The sequence below is a fragment of the Scomber japonicus genome, chromosome 6 (assembly GCF_027409825.1).
Source record: "Scomber japonicus isolate fScoJap1 chromosome 6, fScoJap1.pri, whole genome shotgun sequence".
Taxonomy (NCBI): Eukaryota; Metazoa; Chordata; class Actinopteri; order Scombriformes; family Scombridae; genus Scomber; species Scomber japonicus.
Window position 1 is genome coordinate 38,909,923 of NC_070583.1, and position 21,218 is coordinate 38,931,140.

A 21,218-nucleotide genomic window follows, 5' to 3' on the forward strand; every position below is an offset into this window, starting at 1 on the left:
GCCGAAAGGCAAAACGATTTACCAGTCGATCTTGGTTCCTACCCTGACCTATGGTCATGAGCTTTGGGTAGTGACCCAAAGAACACGATCACGGGTACAAGCGGCCGAATTGAGCTTCCTCCGTAGGCTGGCTGGGATCTCACTTAGAGATAGGATGAGAAGCTTGGTCGTCTGGGAGGAGCTCGGAGTAGACCCGCTGCTCCTCCGCGTTGAGAGGAGCCAGATGAGGAGGCTCAGGCATCTAGTCAGGATGACTCCCGGACACCTCACTGGTGAGGTGTTCAGAGCCCGTCCCACCAGAAGGAGACCCAGGACACGCTGGAGAGACTATGTCTCTCGGCTGGCCTGGGAATGCCTCGGGATCCCCCGGGAAGAGCTGGACGAAGTGGCTGGGGAGAGGGAAGTCTGGGCTTCCTGCTTAGGCTGCTGCCCCCGAGACCCGACCAGGATAAGCGGCAGAAGATGGATGGATGGACTTTCCTTTATGTATTTGTTGACCTCTTCCACCAGAACCTGATCACATTTCATTTTGCACTTGCAGCTTTCTGTTCATCCAAACTCTCCATTAAGACACAAACCCCTCATTTAAATACTGCTGTTTGCACCTGTTTTCACTTACACAGATATTCTTAGTAGATCACCCGCAAAACGCACGTAAACAAAACTCGCAATCTATTGCACTGTTCATGCAATGTAGTACCCACTATTTGGGATCTTAGTAAATCAGGCCCAAAGAGTTTAGATGTCTAGCAGACTGTCTCTGTCCTCCAAGACTGAACCAAGACTTTAATCTGAGTTGTTTTTTATCTCAGTTTTCTGGTTAATGAACATTTAAAGGTAAAACAAATGTAAAAGTCCGATTGTGGTCCACATATGTAGTTTGTGGCTTTGCAGGTCAGTGGTAAACTGGTCACATGACTCCTGAGTGAGTTCAATAATCTGTGTGTTTTTCACTGAGATGAACCGTGTTTGTTCAGTTCACAGCTCTGCACCAATATAAATATGAATTTTCTGATTTTGTCTCCAGGACTCCAGGCTGAAGATGAACACCAATCAACAGGTAAAAACAGAGAATATATCTCATCTGGTCTGAGAACTGAGGACTCTCACCTCCATCAGCTGGAGACAATCAGTCCACTTTGATTTATGACTAAATATCCTTCAACGTAATAACTAATAGTATATGCTAATGTAAATGTTAGCATTAAAAGGTGAAAATCCAGATATTAGACACAGTTTTATGTCCCTGTTCACTGTAGAGTTGAACACCACTAAGTTTCTATATCTATAAAATGCAATGCATGGCACTGTGGAACTGTTTGCAGACACAGTGCCATGAACGCCTCTTTTTTTGTTCCATCGTGGACATTCGAGGGTCAATTTACACACACTGAATTTCAACACTCAGATAAAATGTAGGACAGTAAATTTAATGCACTTTGTAATAAAAGAGGCAGTGACTTCTTTCCATTTAGCTAACGTGTCTCCTCAGCTCCTCCCAGCGAGGATGTGAGAGACGGAGGAATATATGTTCATATTATAAGTCAGAAATTATTCAGTAACATTTTCAACTAGCGGTGAGCAATATGGAAAACTATATTTCACTATTATTTAAGGCAGGATCATGATTTACGATCTCATCACTAATCTATTCATGTTTTCTTTTAAGCATCATTTTCAAGTTACTGAACAGCACTGAAGACTCAACAGTTAAAAAGCTTTGTTATAATTAATTTGTCTTAATAAAACAAACACTCACTAAAGACATGAGATCACATAACAACTCAAACAATTCCATAAATAAATAAGAGCAGGTGCAAAGCAGCATTAAACAGTAGGGACAGTCTATCTGACCTTGTTTAAAATGAATATTACAGAGAGAAACCAAACTCACAGCTGAGAAGCAAACAGTGTAGAAGTGTTACTGTGTTGATTCAGATAACAAGCAGCTTTGATTTCTGTTCTAATGAAACTCACTTTATTCTTTTACTGATGACTCTCTTGTTTCTGTTCTAATGAAACTCACTTTATTCTTTTACTGATGACTCTCTTGTTTCTGTTCTAATGAAACTCACTTTATTCTTTTACTGATGACTCTCTTGTTTCTGTTTAGAGACTGTCAGGTTGGTGGGAGGAGCCAGTCGCTGTGCAGGTACACTGGAGGTGAATCAGGGAGAGTGGAGACCAGTGGGTGACACTTACTCTGGCTGGACCCTGAAGGAAGCAGCTGTTGCCTGCAGAGAATTGGACTGTGGCTCTGCTGTTTCAACAGGAAGCAGAGAGGAGTCCTCACGTAGACCTGTATGGACGATCAGACCTGACTGTGTTCAGTCTGGATCTGCTCTAAGGGACTGTGTTTTATTACCAAGTTTCTCTTCCTCCATGGCGAAGCTCACCTGCTCAGGTAAGTCCATCAGTGACATCATCTCTGACAGTAATACTCTCCTTCCTCTGTCACAGTGATAGTTGGTGGTTTCCATTGAACTGAACTGTAAACTTATGGAGGATGACGGCTTCCTAAAGGGTAGAGAAGTTAGCTTGTTCCTGGAGGCTCATTGATTCAAACTGAAACAATCTGAACCTTTAATCAACCTGCTGTGGTTCACTCACACACTCTGCAGTTCTCCTGAGCCAGCTCAGTCACATCCACCTTACAAACAACTACATCACAAATGAATATAGTTGTTGGTCTGTGTCTGAACACAAATGACACTGACACAGCTGGAACAAGCAGCATGTGATTGGCACTGCTGTTCATAGAGGCAGGAGACTGTTAGATGCTTTTGTGGCGATAGCAGTAAGGGCTTTCAATTTGAATTTGTGTTGCTCGACAACTCCACCTTGGGAATTGCACCCAAGTAATTATTTATCACTTATCAAAGTCACCATAAAAAGTACAGTGAGGATATTGGTTCGTTCTACTCAGGCAAGACGAATGTTTCCATGTACAAAATTATTTTACTACAAATTATTATGTTAAAATTCATTCATACAACAAGATAAAGATAAAAAGAACCTAATCAGTGGCTGAGACTTACTGGTGGGGAAGGACTAGTGAAGGGGAACGGGACTCAAAACTAAAAAAAGAAAAGGATTCACCCAAGCACACGTGGCAGCCACACACTTGTGATCTCGCCAACACCAGAGCACAGCACACAGGAAGGACACCACCGGCCTGCAGCAACTGAGAAAGGATAAACAAAAAAATATAATTACAGAGAAGTCAAATATACAACAATGTGTAAATTTAAAAAGACAATTTAAGCAATAATTAAATAATATTGACTAAAGAAAATAATTTACTTAGATTAAACAAAAGTAAACACATTTAACCAAAAGTAAAGAAAACAAATAACCACAAAGCAATATCCAAATTTCAAAGAAAATAATCAGTGTGGCAGTACGGTCACAGAAGACATGTAGATGTGTGTGGTCCTGCTCCTTTCATGGAATATTGTTTGATGGGGTTAATATGAGTGTTTTTGGACTTTAACATTGCTGTACAACATATGTTGGTGTGTTTGTGTGTAGTCTGAAAATGTCTTTGCACCAGTAGGGGGTGCTGTTGGACCTTGACCTGTAGGGCTTTCTTATACAAATGAATGTGCAAAATGGGTAAAGGCATTAGGGGGCGCTGCTGAGCTATTGTGCTATGGAAAGTGCTGTACATACATAGATAAAACAACACAGGAACATAAAACTATTAACAGGAAATAAATACTAAGATAATTGTTTATTGTTTTTAAAACAAATTAAAAATAATAAAACAATAAAACAATAATTAAAACGAACAAACCATAAAACACTAAAACAGGAGCAGAGTCTCATGCTGGGTTAAAAGCCAAGGAATAAAAATGGGTTTTAAGACGTGTTTTAAAAAACGGACAGTGAGGAGGCTTGTCTAATATTCAAAGAAAGCTCGTTCCATAGTTTTGTAGCAGCTACAGAAAAGGCTCTATCCCCTCTGAGCTTCCGCTTTGACCTTTGACCTCGGTACCTCCAGGAGCAGCTGGTCAGCTGACCTGAGGCACCGAGCAGGAGCATGGGGGTGAAGGAGCTCAGAGAGGTAGAGCGGGGCCAGTCCATTTAAAGATTTAAAAACAAATAAAAGAATCTTAAAATGGACTCTAAAGTGCACAGGTAGCCAGTGGAGGGATGCCAGGATGGGCGTTATGTGCTCCCTCTTACGTACTCCAGTTAGGAGGCGAGCGGCTGCATTTTGCACCAACTGGAGACGTGCGAGGGAGGACTGACTGACTCCAAAATAAAGTGCATTGCAGTATTCCAGCCGGGATGTGATGAAGGCATGGATTACTGTTTCAAAGTGCTGTAGTGTGAGGAAGGGCCTTACTTTTGCCAGCTGTCTAATATGAAAAAAGCTGGACTTCACCACAGCACTAATTTGCCGATCCAATTTAAAATCACTGTCCATCTTAAAACACCAATTTGAGACTGTTGGCTTAAAATAATCTGCCAAAGGACCCAAGTCAAACAGAGGGGGTTCACAAAGGACATTGGGACCAAACACCATCACTTCTGTTTTTTTCTTGTTGAAGTTTAAAAAGTTCAAGGCCATCCAGGCTTTGATGTCTTCAAGACATGCCAGAAGTGGTGTTAGGGAGAAAGCGTTTTTTTTTTCAGCGGCACATATCGACTGTCGTTAGCATAAAAGTGAAAAGAGATGCCATGCTTTCTCAAGATGGAGCCCAGTGGCAGTAAATACAGCGAGAAGAGCGGGGGCCCTAAGACCGACCCCTGTGGAACCCCATACGGCAGTGGAGCAGAGCTGGATTCTGAAGTTCCAAGGCTCACACTCATGGTTCTGTCAGCCAGATAAGATCTGAGCCACTCCGGCGCAGTACCACAGATGCCCACTAGGTGACTTAGCCGAGCCACTAGGGTGTTGTGGTCCACTGTATCAAAAGCTGCAGTTAGGTCCAACAGGACAAGAATGACATGATCACCAGAGTCATTTGTTAATAAGATATCATTAAAAACCTGTAGTAAGGCTGACTCGGTGCTGTGCAGGGTTTTGAAGCCTGACTGAAAGACATCCAGGACATTGTGCTCATCCAGAAATGACTGTAGCTGGGCATGAACAACTTTCTCCAATAATTTTGATATAAAGGGCAGCTTGGAGATGGGCCTAAAATTGGCCAGCACGCTGCAGTCAAGGCCAGTTTTTTAAGTAGCGGCTGCACCACAGCATGTTTAAAACTTAGGGGAACAACACCAGAAGACAGGCTGCTGTTTATGATAGCCAGAACTGACTGCCCTATACTAGGGAAAACCTCTTTAAAGAAGCTAGGAGAGACAGCATCACAGGGAGAGCCTGATGGCTTAATATGGCCAACCAGATCTTCTAAAAATGACAGAGACACAGGCTCGCCGTGATGGGAACGCTTGCGCCGGGAAGGTAGGGCCGGGGCCCGGTACAGGTGAGGTGGGATTTCCGCCAAAAACGGGGATGAGATATACTGTGCGCCATGATCAAATGTACTTAAATCACTGATATTCCGCCGGATAAACAAAAGAGACTGGCGATCATACACCAGCAGAGACTCAATTTGTTTAGTGCCAATGATTGAAAAGAACACTAAGAATTGCAGGAGCACCAGACGGTCAGCCACACGCACTGGAGCACTATCTTGGATACATCACTAACCCTAACCCTAACCCTGACCTATGAGTCCTGCAAATTTCATAAAGTTCAGACAAAGGTGTTGGTCACATTACTTGCTGTTAGGGGGCGCTATGGAGTCCCCTTGCCACACCCACGCCCAATGAGGTTAAAATTGAAAAGGTTTCAGCAGGTGTGACATTTTGCGTGCAGCATGTTTGAACGTCCGACAAAGTTTGGAGGAATTATAAGGAGTTGTTTGTTCATAGCAACAAACGATTGCCACGCCGGCCCGACATTATGTGGGCGAAATATTTATACAACTTTTCATCGTCAAGATGTAATGATGATACAGATCGAATCTCAAGTTTCTAGAGTCGAAACTGTAGGAGTAGTTTGTTAAAGTACGAGGTCTGGAAATGGGGAAAACGCCAGAAAAAATGCAGCTGTTAATCAAGATGGCTGACTTCCTGTTGCCCTTAGGGTATGGTTCCAAGAGGCTTTTTTTGTGCGTCTGGTCATGATATATATGCACCAGGGGAGATTGCTCTGAGACAACAAGGGAAGCTCACCTTCCCCTAAAATTTCATCAAATAAATTGTCACAACTGTCATATTGAATTCACACTAAGATTATAATTTACATTACATCAAATCTACACTTATATAGGGTTAGGGTTAGGGTTAACCCTATATATATTCAGGCCTTCAAAAAACCCATGAATGTCAGAGAAGAAAAACATGAGTAAAGATTTTGGCAATAACAATAGGTCCCTCAATGACTTGTCAGCACTCAGGCCCTAATTAAAGCTGCAGGCAGCGATGAACGGGCCCTCGCCCCGCATGCACCGCCCCAAAACAACGAAATGTGCTGTACGTGCATGTCGGTGCATGCTGCAGTCGCAGGGCAGACACAGCGGGCACGTAGGCTTCTTGGCACCTGGGCTTGTAATGAACATTGTGTGATGGGGCTGAGTCACATTGCCTGTGTCCACTAGGTGGCGCTAGAGATCACCCACCAATTATATGTCATGTTGCAGTGTGTGATGTGGAGAACACATCCTGTAAATTTCATTTAAATTGGATAATGTTTGTCATATGAGGATGACTTGCTGTGTCCAGTAGGTGGCGCTGTGTATATGAAGCAGTATTGATGCATAAATGTGTTCAGGGCGGGACCCTCTACATGCGTGATGAATTTGGGGTAGATGGGACAATGTAGGAGTTATAAGGACTTCCTGCTTTATGGCGAAGCATCGAAATTGTCCGCACAGCCACGCCCAACAGGAGTAAGTCATAAAAAAGCTTTTGATAACTTTTCATCTCCAATGTCTCAAGATGTTTCTGAGTGAATTTGAAGTTGGTCAGATAAAATCCCTAGTAGGAGTTGGTTCAAATATGAGGCCTGGAAATGAGCAAAAAACTTACCAAAATTGAGCATTCTTCCCAAGATGGCTGACTTCCTGTTGGACTTAGGGTATGGGTCCAAATGGCGTTTTTGTGCGTGTGGAGATGATACATAACCCTAGTGAATTTCATTCTTCTGTGTCAATTGTGAAGGCTGGGGTTCAATTTTGAAATATTCAAGGGGGCGCTATTGAGCCGTTTAGTCACGCCCATCCCATTGAAGTATATAGGATGTTAAATGAACCCACCCCAGAGGTGTGTGCTGAGTTTCGTTACCGTGGAGACATCCTTTGCTCCTGAAAACTGTAATCGGATTTCATGGCATTGAATGTGTTGTCATGGCAACAGTTTGGTGCGTTTTGACAAGATGAACATGTGTACCGAGTTTTGTTTGTCTATGTCAATCTGTGGCGAGGGGTGCAATTTTATGCATTTTCCAAGGGGGCGCTACAGAGCCATTTTGCCACGCCCATTTATGTAAACCACAAAATATCAATGTTTTCACCGGGTCAGGCTTGTGTGCAAAATTTAGTGACTTTTGGGGCAAGTTTAGGCTGTCAGGAAGGCCATCATTGTGACAGAAAAAAAAGAAAAATAATAATCCTTACAAATACAATAGGGCTTCACGCTGGTCAGTTTGGGCCCTAATTATCCAGAAAATAGGATTAAATCATTGTTGATTGATTGATTGATTTGATTTAATGACCACACAGCCAGGCTGGTGGAATTTGTTTTCAATACAGCTCTTGGTACAGGTTCCAACATTACATTAAACATATAGTACATACAAACAGACACAAACTTACATCACACATAAATACATACATAAATACATAAATACATAAATACATACGGGTTATACTTAATCCACAACAACAACAGTCCTCAGCGACAGCAACAACAACAGTCCTCAGCGTTTGGAGTTCAGAATGGTTATTGCTATGGGAATGAAACTATTTTTGAAGCGGGTTGTTCTGGAAGAGATTGTCCTGTAACGCCTCCCAGAGGGCAGGAGCTGGAAGGCGTAGTGTGCAGGGTGGGTGATGTCAGAAGTGATCTTATGCGCCCTGCGTAGTGTCCGTTTGAGATGGAGTGATTCAAGGGATGGTAGGGGTGAACCAATGACTTTGGATGCTCTGTTGATGATGTGCTGTAGTTTCTTCCGGGAGAGTGTGTCAAGACTGCCGAACCAGACTGTGATGGATGTGGTGAGGATGCTTTCAATGATGGCTGTGTAGAAACGGAGCAGGAGATGAGACCTTACTCTGAATTTCTTGAGCTGTCGGAGATGGAAGAGTCTTTGCTGGGCTTTTTTGTAGATGTGGTCTGAGTTGGTTTTCCATTTGAGGTTGTTGCTGATGTGGGTCCCAAGGAATTTGAATGTGTCAGTGATGGAGATGGGTTCACCTTCAATGAACACAGGAGTTTTGGGGGATGGCTGGCGTCTGAAGTCGACGATGAGTTCTTTTGTTTTTGATGTGTTGAGTAGGAGGTTGTGGTCTGTGCACCAGGTCACTGCTTGGTTGATCTGTGCACGGTATTCAGTTTCTTGGTTGTTGGTGATGAGTCCTATGGTGGTTGTATCGTCCGCATATTTGTACAGGTTGACAGAACTGTGGTGTGATGTGAGCCGATTGGTGTAGAGGGAGAATAGCCAGGGTGAAAGTACACAGCCTTGGGTTGCGCCTGTGCTGAGAGACAGAGGGGAGGATGTGTTGTTGTTGATCTTCACCTTCTGTTGCCTGTTCCAGAGCAGTTTTTCCAGGTTTATTGTGTTGAATGCAGAACTGAAGTCCATGAACAGGATGCGGGCATATGTGTTTGTGGACTCAAGGTGGTTCAGTATGTGATGAATTGCTAAGTTGACAGTGTCCTCAACTGATCTGTTGGCTCTGTATGCAAATTGGTATGGGTCCATGAGGGGGGTGGTAACGGTTTTTAGGTGATTGAGTATGATGCGCTCAAATGATTTCATGACTGCTGATGTCAAGGCAATGGGTCTGTAGTCATTGAGGCAGGAGATGTTATTGATCTTGGGAACCGGGATGATAATGGATTCTTTGAAGCACTTGGGTACTGAGATTTGACAGAGGGAGGTATTGAAGATGTCGGCAAAGACCTCAGCCAGTTCTGCAGCGCAGTGGTGGAGAACGGTGGGGCTGATGTTGTCTGGGCCGGGGGCTTTATACCTCTTCAGTCCCCTGAAGATGCTCCTCACTTCCTCCTCATAGATGGTGAAGGGGGGGGAGGGAGGGAGGTCGGGGGTAGATGGCGGAGGAACCGGCGCCTGCTCAAACCTCCCAAAAAGGAGGTTGAGTGTGTCAGGAAGCTGATTGTCGCTGTCAGGTGTGGGGGTGGGTTTCTTTTTGTAATTTGTCATGCCTTGGAGTTTTTTCCAGATGAAACGTGTATCATTAGTGGCGATTTGTTCTTCTATTTTGGTGGCATAGTTGGATTTGGCTCTTCTTATTGCAGATCTTAGTTTGTATTTGGCAGCCATATATTGTTCTTTGTTTCCTGACAGATGAGCTACATTTTTATCTTTTCTTAACTGTTTAATGTCCTTGTTGAACCACGATTTGTTGTTGTTGAAGTGTTTGACTTTTTTGAGTGGTATACACAGGTCCACGCAGTAATTGACGTATGACGTTGTTGCATCAGCGACGTCATGGAGATCACCTGCAACATGGAAAACTTCCCAGTCAGTGCACGCGAAACAGCCATGAAGTTTTTCGATGGCTTCAGGGGACCAGCACCGGGCAAGTTTTGTTGGTGGCTTGGAGGATTTAACTTTTTGTCGGTATTGTGGAATTAGCAGCAGTATTGCGTGGTCGGACCTACCCAGCGGAGCCCTCGGGAAAGCACGGTAAGCCTCATTGATGGTGGTGTAGCAGTGGTCCAGCATGTTGGTCCCTCTGCTAGGGCAGGTTACCTGCTGATGGTAGCCGGGGAGCTCGGAAGATAAATTAGTCTGGTTAAAGTCACCGAGGACGATGACTGCTGTGTCCGGGTGTGAATTTTCCACCGAGGAGACATAGTTGGCTAACTCGGCTATGGTGGTGATAGCATTAGCCTCAGGTGGGATGTACACACAGATCATAATTACTGATGCGAACTCCTGTGGGAGGAATGATGGTCTGCATTTGACAGTGAGGTATTCCAAGTGAGGGGAGCATACATGGGTGAGTTCTGTTGAATTTGTACACCAGCGTTCATTTATCATAATGCAAATGCCACCGCCTTTAGACTTGTGCGATAGTTTGGGTGATCTATCGGCACAGTGTAATGTGAAACCTGGAGGTGTTACCGCTTGGTCAGGTACAGATGGATCCAGCCAGGTCTCTGTCAGGCAGATGGCAGAGCAGTCACTGTAGTCTTTGTTGGTTTGTATCATAAGTTGGAGTTCGTCCATCTTACGTTTGACAGCAGAAGTGCAGGGAGCGGTGGTCGGTAAGGGCGTCTTCTGAACCTGGCAAAGGTGCCTGAGCGGCGGCCTTTTTTGGTCGGCAGCCGTGGTGTTGAGTGGCTTGAGATATTTAATTCCCGTAGTTTCTGCTCCAGCAAGGACGTAGATGGGCCCAGATCACTGTGAGAGGTGGATCTGAGGTTTAGTAGCTCCGATTGCGAGTACTGGATTAAGCACGACACTTCACAGACAAGTAACGCAGACACTAACATGACAGACAGGAACACTGCTCGTACTGTGGCAAGCCTCACGGCCGCCATTTTAGTAACTTAAAAATGACCTAAAGTAAGTTAAAGCTGTCCGTTACAGGCTAAGCCAGCCGCAGCCTGAATCTATAGAGCAGCACAGAGCTGCAGAGGAGGTAGCAATGAACTAGGTGCTGCTGGAGACACCGTAGTGTGATAAACAGCACAGCTGCACCAAAACTGCGAGTCCCGCAGATCCAGCCTGTGATAGACAGATAGAGGGTTCAGAAGCAGACAAGGCCGAAACCAAGGAGAACCAAATAGGAGACGAAAAGAGGAAACAAAACAAAGCACAAAGCAGCAGCGGTCCCGATCAGCTGGTGGCGGGTCACGTGATCGCCACCGGTGGATTTCAGCCAGCTGATGAGCGCTCCCTGGCAGCAAACATTAAATTAGCATGGCTAAGAGGCTGAGGCCGTGCTACCAGAGACTCCACAGCTCCAGGAGGGGACCTCCTGAGATGTTTTATATTTGTCATGATATATAAGGTGGTAAATAAAGATCAGTATTAAATATTAAATCCTCTCTCTCTCCAGACTCTGTCAGGCTGGTGAATGGGGCTAGTCTGTGTTCAGGCAGACTGGAGGTGAAGTCTGAGCAGTCGTGGTCCTCAGTGTGTGAAGCTGACTTTGACCAGCAGGATGCAGAGGTGGTCTGTAGGGAGCTTGGCTGTGGGACTCCTTCAGTCCTCCAGGGGGCGCTCTATGGAGAAGTGGAGGCTCCAATGTGGACCAAAGAGTTCCAGTGTGGAGGCCATGAGTCTGCTCTCCTGGACTGTAGAAGATCAGACTCAGCTAGAAGAACCTGCTCACCTGGTAAAGCTGTTGGACTCACCTGCTCACCAGGTAGAAGAGGAGCTGCAGCTTTGATTTGTCTTCATTTCTGTTCTAATGAAACTCACTTTATTCTTTCACTGATGACTCTCTTGTTTCTGTTCAGAGACTGTCAGGTTGGTGGGAGGAGCCAGTCACTGTGCAGGTAGACTGGAGGTGAAACAGGGAGCGTGGAGAACAGTGAGATACTATGACTGGACCCTGAATGATGCAGCTGTTGCCTGCAGAGAATTGGACTGTGGATCTGCTGTTTCAACAGGAAACAGAGATGAGTCCACATACAGACCTGTATGGAGGATCAGACCTGACTGTCTTCAGCCTGGATCTGCACTGAGGGAATGTGTATCATCATATTCCTCTCACTTCAAGGTGGGGCTCACCTGCTCAGGTAAGTCCATCAGTGACATCATCTCTGACAGTAATACTCTCCTTCCTCTGTCACAGTGATAGTTGGTGGTTTCCATTGAACTGAACTGTAAACTTATGGAGGATGACGGCTTCCTAAAGGGTAGAGAAGTTAGCTTGTTCCTGGAGGCTCATTGATTCAAACTGAAACAATCTGAACCTTTAATCAACCTGCTGTGGTTCACTCACACACTCTGCAGTTCTCCTGAGCCAGCTCAGTCACATCCACCTTACAAACAACTACATCACAAATGAATATAGTTGTTGGTCTGTGTCTGAACAAAGAAGCAACAGTTTGCTAACAGGTTAAATATCTTCCAATCATTTCTGTAGGAGACTATTGTGTATGCAATGTTGTATGAATGTCTTATTAACATGTTGATGGTCTCAGATGAATCAAACTGCAGCTGTTTTCTGTCTGATCTGAAGGCAGCTGAGGATGTTAATGTGTTTCCTCCTCTGCTCTCTGACTCCTCTGTATTACACATGAATGTAGGAGTTCTCTGTGCTGTGTGATCATCTCTCAGTGATCAACGTTCATTTATCTCAACAAACAAATGAGGAGAAAACAACATTCAGCTTCTCACAGAAGAAGAAGGATTCATCATCTTGTTCCACACTGAATGTAGACAATGTTCATCCAGGTGCCAGATGGTTTTATTTGTAGTGAAATACACAACAAAAAGACAGTCTAGCATCAGTACTCTCCTGTTGCTTCTACTGTGACTGTGTCCACTATGACTGGGCTAACTTCCTTCAGCAAAGGATTACAGCGCCAGTCACTAACATAACAAACTAATACAACAACACATCTGAAAATAATCTGAGCCCCTAAAATGTCCAGGGTGCCACACCTCTCTGTATTTACAGACCTGCTGCTTCAGCCAATCACCTCTCTGTATTTACAGACCTGCTGCTTCAGCCAATCACCTCTCTGTATTTACAGACCTGCTGCTTCAGCCAATCACCTCTCTGTATTTACAGACTTGCTGCTTCAGCCAATCACCTCTCTGTATTTACAGACTTGCTGCTTCAGCCAATCACCTCTCTGTATTTACGGACCTGCTGTTCCTCTACACAGGCTGAACGAGACCTTAGCAATCTAAAACAGGTCAGTAGTTACAAACTAGAACTTAAAACTCTCAGAAAAAAAGGAAACTCAGGGAAATAAGAGAACACTGCTAAATGTAACTTAAAGTGTATTTTAAACATTACAGAAGGTTGATGAGTCTACATTTTAAACACAGATCATCTTTTTATCCTATTTATCTTTTTTAACCTGTTTTACCTGAAAGGTCAGAGCAATGGATCACAGATAACCTTGATCTGCAGATCATAGTGTGTTTTTAAATCAATCCCTTTGATAGAACAATGAATTACAGCATTTTAACTCAGCACCTTTATCTTTTCCTTTTACACACATGTTTAAATATGTTTTAACTCATATTGTTTCCATTCATTCATTCAGAATTACAGCATTCTTATAACCATTACACTGACACAGCTGGAACAAGCAGCATGTGATTGGCACTGCTGTTCATAGAGGCAGGAGACTGTTAGATGCTTTCAAATTCATTATTTAAGTAATGAGCTGTTGGCTGTGCATTATTTGCATGTTATTTATCTTACCAACATATTCATCAGCATGCAACATCATTGATTAACAGTGGAGACAATCAAACTGTTTTGTTGTCCCTGAAACTTGTGTAGGACAATTTCTTTCCACACAAAACATTTGATCAGGAATTGATAAGAGAATCAACGAAGAACTGGACCAACTAGCAGAATAGATTATTGTATTGGTATCAATAAAATCTGATCAATTCCTGTCCAGAGGCCGAAGCCCGGCTACCAGAGACTCCACAGCTCCAGGAAGGGACCTCCTGAGATGTTTTATATGTGTCATGATATATAAGGTGGTAAATAAAGATCAGTATTAAACACTAAATCCTCTCTCTCTCCAGACTCTGTCAGGCTGGTGAATGGGGCTAGTCTGTGTTCAGGCAGACTGGAGGTGAAGTCTGAGCAGTCGTGGTCCTCAGTGTGTGAAGCTGACTTTGACCAGCAGGATGCAGAGGTGGTCTGTAGGGAGCTTGGCTGTGGGACTCCTTCAGTCCTCCAGGGGGCGCTCTATGGAGAAGTGGAGGCTCCAATGTGGACCAAAGAGTTCCAGTGTGGAGGCAACGAGTCTGCACTCCTGGACTGTAGAAGATCAGACTCAGATAGAAGAACCTGCTCACCTGGTAAAGCTGTTGGACTCACCTGCTCAGGTAGAAGAGGAGCTGCAGCTTTGATTTGTCTTCATTTCTGTTTTAATGAAACTCATTTTATTCTTTTACTGATGACTCTCTTGTTTCTGTTCTAATGAAACTCACTTTATTCTTTTACTGATGACTCTCTTGTTTCTGTTCAGAACCTGTCAGGTTGGTGGGAGGAGCCAGTCGCTGTGCAGGTACACTGGAGGTGAAACAGGGAGAGTGGAGACCAGTGACTTACTATGAATGGACCCTGAAGAAAGCAGCTGTTGTCTGCAGAGAATTGGACTGTGGCTCTGCTGTTTCAACACGACACAGAGATGAGTCCTCAAGTAGACCTGTATGGTGGATCAAACGTGACTGTTTTCAGTCTGGATCTACACTGAGGGAATGTGTATCATCAGGTACCACTTCCGTCTTCATGGAGCTCACCTGCTCAGGTAAGTCCATCAGTGACATCATCTCTGACAGTAATACTCTCCTTCCTCTGTCACAGTGATAGTTGGTAGTTTCCATTGAACCGAACTGTAAACTTATGGAGTGTAATAGAATTTTTGTTAATAGAAGTTTCTCTGAAGAAAAGCACAAACGATGGAGTGATCAATCTTTCTCTTTTACTCAGTACATGCCAGCATGGAGAAGGACAGACAGTCGTTCAGCAGTAGTTTCAGCTTTTATACTGTACCTCCCAGTGGAATTTGAATAAGACAGGGTGACAAAGTAATAAAGTACAACAAATGAAGTCGTAAAGTAACAAAAGACAGAAACCTTTCAAAGACTACAGATATCATGTGCTGACCCCCTACTTGTAGTGATGGGAACGGCAGTTCTTTTTACTGTACTGAATCTCTAGAATCCGTTCATTAAAATGATTCGTTCAAAAGATTCGTTCACCGAATCGTTGAGTGCTCTCCAACTCCCTGAACTGATAAACAGCCAAATGATCCGTCATTCAGTTCATGATTCAGCCCTGAGGTTCACGTTCACTTAGTGAGGGATGGTGCGTTCACGGACTATAGTATACAATCATTCGCCGAGACACAGCGCTGCTTATACATGCACTAAAATGATTACACGGTAAAAGTGTCCTCTGTGCACAGTAAAATAACATAACATTATGCACAGGGATGTTAGCAACACAGCGCTAATGTTAGCAGTACAGTTAATGAACGTGAATCAACTCCTCTGCCCTGAGTCATTGAGTGACTGACACAGCGCCACTTTCAGTACAGTACGTGAACAAGAATCACGTCTTCAGCAGGTCGTTCAATGCGTATGTCTATGGTTCAATGAACGAACGGCATCAACAACAGTCTCCCCCCCCCCCCCCACACACACACACACACGCTGGCTGCATTGTTTGCCGAAGATTTACGAGTGAGTCGCGGCAGTTCCACTCCCGACCGGCATGCTAGCGGCTGAGCTCAACTGAACTGAGAAAGGAACAAATCAGTCCATGAAGTGATTCCGTTCAGTTCGTTCACTCAAAAGATTTGTTCGTTCGACCGACACAACCCTACCTACTAGGTCAAAAGATGGTCAGTTTGCTGTTGATGTCTTATCGAGTATAACAAAAGGCCTGTGGCTTAGGTGTTTACAGTTTTTACAGCCCACCTGACACAATGAGTCACTCACAGGAGGATGACGGCTTCCTAAAGGGTAGAGAAGTTAGCTTGTTCCTGGAGGCTCATTGATTCAAACTGAAACAATCTGAACCTTTAATCAACCTGCTGTGGTTCACTCACACACTCTGCAGTTCTCCTGAGCCAGCTCAGTCACATCCACCTTACAAACAACTACATCACAAATGAATATAGTTGTTGGTCTTAGGGTTGGGCGATGTTTAGGAAATGGCCGATTGACGATGTTGAAAGCAAAACATTGTGATGGCCGATGGGGGGGGGGGGGGGGGGGGGGAGATGTTGTTGTTACGTACTTTATTACTTTTTAACTTTGCTTCATGTTTGATACACGTTGTTGTCCGACTCGTTCATCGGACAGAACGGGAGCGTTCGCTTCCGGCTACCAGAGACTCCACAGCTCCAGGAGGGGACCTCCTGAGATGTTTTATATGTGTCATGATATATAAGGTGGTAAATAAAGATCAGTATTAAATATTAAATCCTCTATCTCTCTCCAGACTCTGTCAGGCTGGTGAATGGGACTAGTCTGTGTTCAGGCAGACTGGAGGTGAAGTCTGAGCAGTCGTGGTCCTCAGTGTGTGAAGCTGACTTTGACCAGCAGGATGCAGAGGTGGTCTGTAGGGAGCTTGGCTGTGGGGCGCCTTCAGTCCTCCAGGGGGCGCTCTATGGAGAAGTGGAGGCTCCAATGTGGACCAAAGAGTTCCAGTGTGGAGGCAATGAGTCTGCTCTCCTGGACTGTAGAAGATCAGACTCAGCTAGAAGAACCTGCTCACCTGGTAAAGCTGTTGGACTCATCTGCTCACCAGGTAGAAGAGGAGCTGCAGCTTTGATTTGTCTTCATTTCTGTTCTAATGAAACTCACTTTATTCTTTCACTGATGACTCTCTTGTTTCTGTTCTAATGAAACTCACTTTATTCTTTTACTGATGACTCTCTTGTTTCTGTTCAGATCTTGTCAGGTTGGTGGGAGGAGCCAGTCGCTGTGCAGGTACACTGGAGGTGAAACTGGGAGAGTGGAGACCAGTGAGCTCCTCTGACTGGACCCTGAAGAAAGCAGCTGTTGCCTGCAGAGAATTGGACTGTGGCTCTGCTGTTTCAACAGGAAGCAGAAATGAGTCCTCAGACAGACCTGTATGGAGGATCGACCCTGACTGTCTTCAGTCTGGATCTACACTGAGGGACTGTGCATTATCATATTCCTCTTCCTCCATAGTGGTGGAGCTCACCTGCTCAGGTAAGTCCATCAGTGACATCATCTCTGACAGTAATACTCTCCTTCCTCTGTCACAGTGATAGTTGGTGGTTTCCATTGAACTGAACTGTAAACTTATGGAGGATGACGGCTTCCTAAAGGGTAGAGAAGTTAGCTTGTTCCTGGAGGCTCATTGATTCAAACTGAAACAATCTGAACCTTTAATCAACCTGCTGTGGTTCACTCACACACTCTGCAGTTCTCCTGAGCCAGCTCAGTCACATCCACCTTACAAACAACTACATCACAAATGAATATAGTTGTTGGTCTGTGTCTGAACAAAGAAGCAACAGTTTGCTAACAGGTTAAATATCTTCCAATCATTTCTGTAGGAAACTATTGTGTATGCAGTGTTGTATGAATGTCTTATTAACATGTTGATGGTCTCAGATGAATCAAACTGCAGCTGTTTTCTGTCTGATCTGAAGGCAGCTGAGGATGTTAATGTGTTTCCTCCTCTGCTCTCTGACTCCTCTGTATTACACATGAATGTAGGAGTTCTCTGTGCTGTGTGATCATCTCTCAGTGATCAACGTTCATTTATCTCAACAAACAAATGAGGAGAAAACAACATTCAGCTTCTCACAGAAGAAGAAGGATTCATCATCTTGTTCCACACTGAATGTAGACAATGTTCATCCAGGTGCCAGATGGTTTTATTTGTAGTGAAATACACAACAAAAAGACAGTCTAGCATCAGTACTCTCCTGTTGCTTCTACTGTGACTGTGTCCACTATGACTGGGCTAACTTCCTTCAGCAAAGGATTACAGTGCCAGTCACTAACATAACAAACTAATACAACAACACATCTGAAAATAATCTGAGCCCCTAAAATGTCCAGGGTGCCACACCTCTCTGTATTTACAGACCTGCTGCTTCAGCCAATCACCTCTCTGTATTTACAGACCTGCTGCTTCAGCCAATCACCTCTCTGTATTTACAGACCTGCTGCTTCAGCCAATCACCTCTCTGTATTTACAGACCAGAGGTCTGTACTACGAAGCTGGATTTTCTCTTATCGAGGTAACTTCAGGGTTAACCCTGGGTTTTCCGTACTACGAAGCTGGTTCACTTCTTACCGGGGTAAATCACCATGGTAACTTATGCTGAACGGCTAACCTGCTCCGGGGTAAATCACCATGGTAACTTATGCTGAACGGCTAACCTGCTCCGGAGCAGGTTATGTTCTGGATAAGAGATCAATGAGTACAAAAGCACCACCTCCTGACCAATCGTCTCTCTTAGAAAATGACCTGCCCATTCTTAAAAGATCCTGTCAACATTGGTGCGCAGATCGCGAGAGGAGCGCTTAGGAGAGAAAGAGTTTTTAGGGATAGATGCAATTTTTTAATTGGCCAAAATATATATTTAAAAAATAATCATTGAGGCACATGAGGGATATTAGTCTGTATGTTATACAGTTGGTTTGACATCCTGAGATCAAAGGGTCAGGGAGCATAATAACTGTATTTATTTATTGTAATTGTAAAAAAGTGACGAAAAGATATATTTGTAAAATAATCCTTGAGGCACATGAGGGATATTAGTCTGTTATACAGTTGGTTTGACATCATTCACTCAAATGGTTGAAGCATAATAGGTTTGTATTTTGAATGTTGAATATTAAACTAACTTAATGTCTCTATGAAAGGAAGGGCACTGAGGAAGCGCTCTGCCCCAAACGTCTGTGCTGTAATAAAGTGGCATTGTGTGATCAGAGTGCTGTCCGTTTATATTGTCTGATAAATTAATATTTTATGATCTCATGAATTTACACATTAACAGAGTCAGCAATTTTCTGCCAGCATTCCTTCCTGGTTTTTGCTGCAGCAACAGTGTTGCTTTTGGCCTGGATGATGTGATTGAATTCTTCATATTTTTGAAGAATAATTGTCTGCTCCTCCATGGTAAAGGGTAAAGTAGTCTGCTTTGCAGGGTTTCTCCATGTTTGTGATTGGTCAGACGCTGAAAACACCTCCCCTTTATGTGAGCGCAGTGATCCAGATTGGAAAACCCTGGGTTGATTTACCGAGTTCATAAACAGCTTCGGAGTACCGCATATCCTAGACTGCGAACGTCTGGATGAGTCAACCCAGGTAACGGAGAGATATCCTGGGTAGGTTAATCCAGCTTCATAGTACAGGCCTCTGCTGCTTCAGCCAATCACCTCTCTGTATTTACAGACCTGCTGTTCCTCTACACAGGCTGAACGAGACCTTAGCAATCTAAAACAGATCAGTAGTTACAAACTAGAACTTAAAACTCTCAGAAAAAAAGGAAACTCAGGGAAATAAGAGAACACTGCTAAATGTAACTTAAAGTGTATTTTAAACATTACAGAAGGTTGATGAGTCTACATTTTAAACACAGATCATCTTTTTATCCTATTTATCTTTTTTAACCTGATTTACCTGAAAGGTCAGAGCAATGGATCACAGATAACCTTGATCTGCAGATCATAGTGTGTTTTTAAATCAATCCCTTTGATAGAACAATGAATTACAGCATTTTAACTCAGCACCTTTATCTTTTCCTTTTACACACGTGTTTAAATATGTTTTAACTCATATTGTTTCCATTCATTCAGAATTACAGCATTCTTATAACCATTACACTGACACAGCTGGAACAAGCAGCATGTGATTGGCACTGCTGTTCATAGAGGCAGGAGACTGTTAGATGCTTTCAATTCATTATTTAAGTAATGAACTGTTGGCTGTGCATTATTTGCATGTTATTTATCTTACCAACATATTCATCAGCATGCAACATCATTGATTAACAGTGGAGACAATCAAACTGTTTTGTTGTCCCTGAAACTTGTGTAGGACAATTTCTTTCCACACAAAACATTTGATCAGGAATTGATAAGAGAATCAACGAAGAACTGGACCAACTAGCAGAATAGATTATTGTATTGGTATCAATAAAATCTGATCAATTCCTGTCCAGAGGCCGAGGCCCGGCTACCAGAGACTCCACAGCTCCAGGAGGGGACCTCCTGAGATGTTTTATATGTGTCATGATATATAAGGTGGTAAATAAAGATCAGTATTAAATATTAAATCTTCTCTCTCTCCAGAGTCTGTCAGGCTGGTGAATGGTGCTAGTGTGTGTTCAGGCAGACTGGAGGTGAAGTCTGAGCAGTCGTGGTCCTCAGTGTGTGAAGCTGACTTTGACCAGCAGGATGCAGAGGTGGTCTGTAGGGAGCTTGGCTGTGGGGCTCCTTCAGTCCTCCAGGGGGCGCTTTATGGAGAAGTGGAGGCTCCAATGTGGACCAAAGAGTTCCAGTGTGGAGGCAATGAGTCTGCTCTCCTGGACTGTAGAAGATCAGACTCAGTTAGAAGAACCTGCTCACCTGGTAAAGCTGTTGGACTCACCTGCTCAGGTAGAAGAGGAGCTGCAGCTTTGATTTGTCTTCATTTCTGTTTTAATGAAACTCATTTTATTCTTTTACTGATGACTCTCTTGTTTCTGTTCTAATGAAACTCACTTTATTCTTTTACTGATGACTCTCTTGTTTCTGTTCAGAACCTGTCAGGTTGGTGGGAGGAGCCAGTCGCTGTGCAGGTAGACTGGAGGTGAAACAGGGAGAGTGGAGACCAGTGATTTACAATGTCTTTCGCTGGACCCTGAAGCAAGCAGCTGTTGCCTGCAGAGAATTGGACTGTGGCTCTGCTGTTTCAACAGGACTCAGAGATGAGTCCTCAGACAGACCTGTATGGTTCATCAGACCTCACTGTTTTCAATCTGGATCTACACTGAGGGACTGTGCATCATCAGGTTCCTCTTTCTCCATGCTGGAGCTCACCTGCTCAGGTAAGTCCATCAGTGACATCATCTCTGACAGTAATACTCTCCTTCCTCTGTCACAGTGATAGTTGGTGGTTTCCATTGAACTGAACTGTAAATTTATGGAGGATGACGGCTTCCTAAAGGGTAGAGAAGTTAGCTTGTTCCTGGAGGCTCATTGATTCAAACTGAAACAATCTGAACCTTTAATCAACCTGCTGTGGTTCACTCACACACTCTGCAGTTCTCCTGAGCCAGCTCAGTCACATCCACCTTACAAACAACTACATCACAAATGA

General features: G+C 43.9%; 1 protein-coding gene and 1 pseudogene across 1 annotated transcript in view; one reads left to right on the plus strand and one right to left on the minus strand.

Annotated features, from left to right (window-relative positions):
- The window catches only part of LOC128360964 (uncharacterized), a 101,046-nt pseudogene that overhangs the window by 8,111 nt on the left and 71,717 nt on the right, over positions 1 to 21,218 (minus strand).
- LOC128360908 (scavenger receptor cysteine-rich type 1 protein M130-like) overlaps positions 1 to 21,218 on the plus strand; it is a 56,051-nt gene that overhangs the window by 2,808 nt on the left and 32,025 nt on the right. The window contains exons 2-3 of the mRNA XM_053321462.1: positions 1,028 to 1,060; positions 16,823 to 17,107. Of these exons, the coding sequence (XP_053177437.1) occupies positions 1,028 to 1,060; positions 16,823 to 17,107 (318 nt within the window). The remainder of the gene's footprint in view (positions 1 to 1,027; positions 1,061 to 16,822; positions 17,108 to 21,218) is intronic.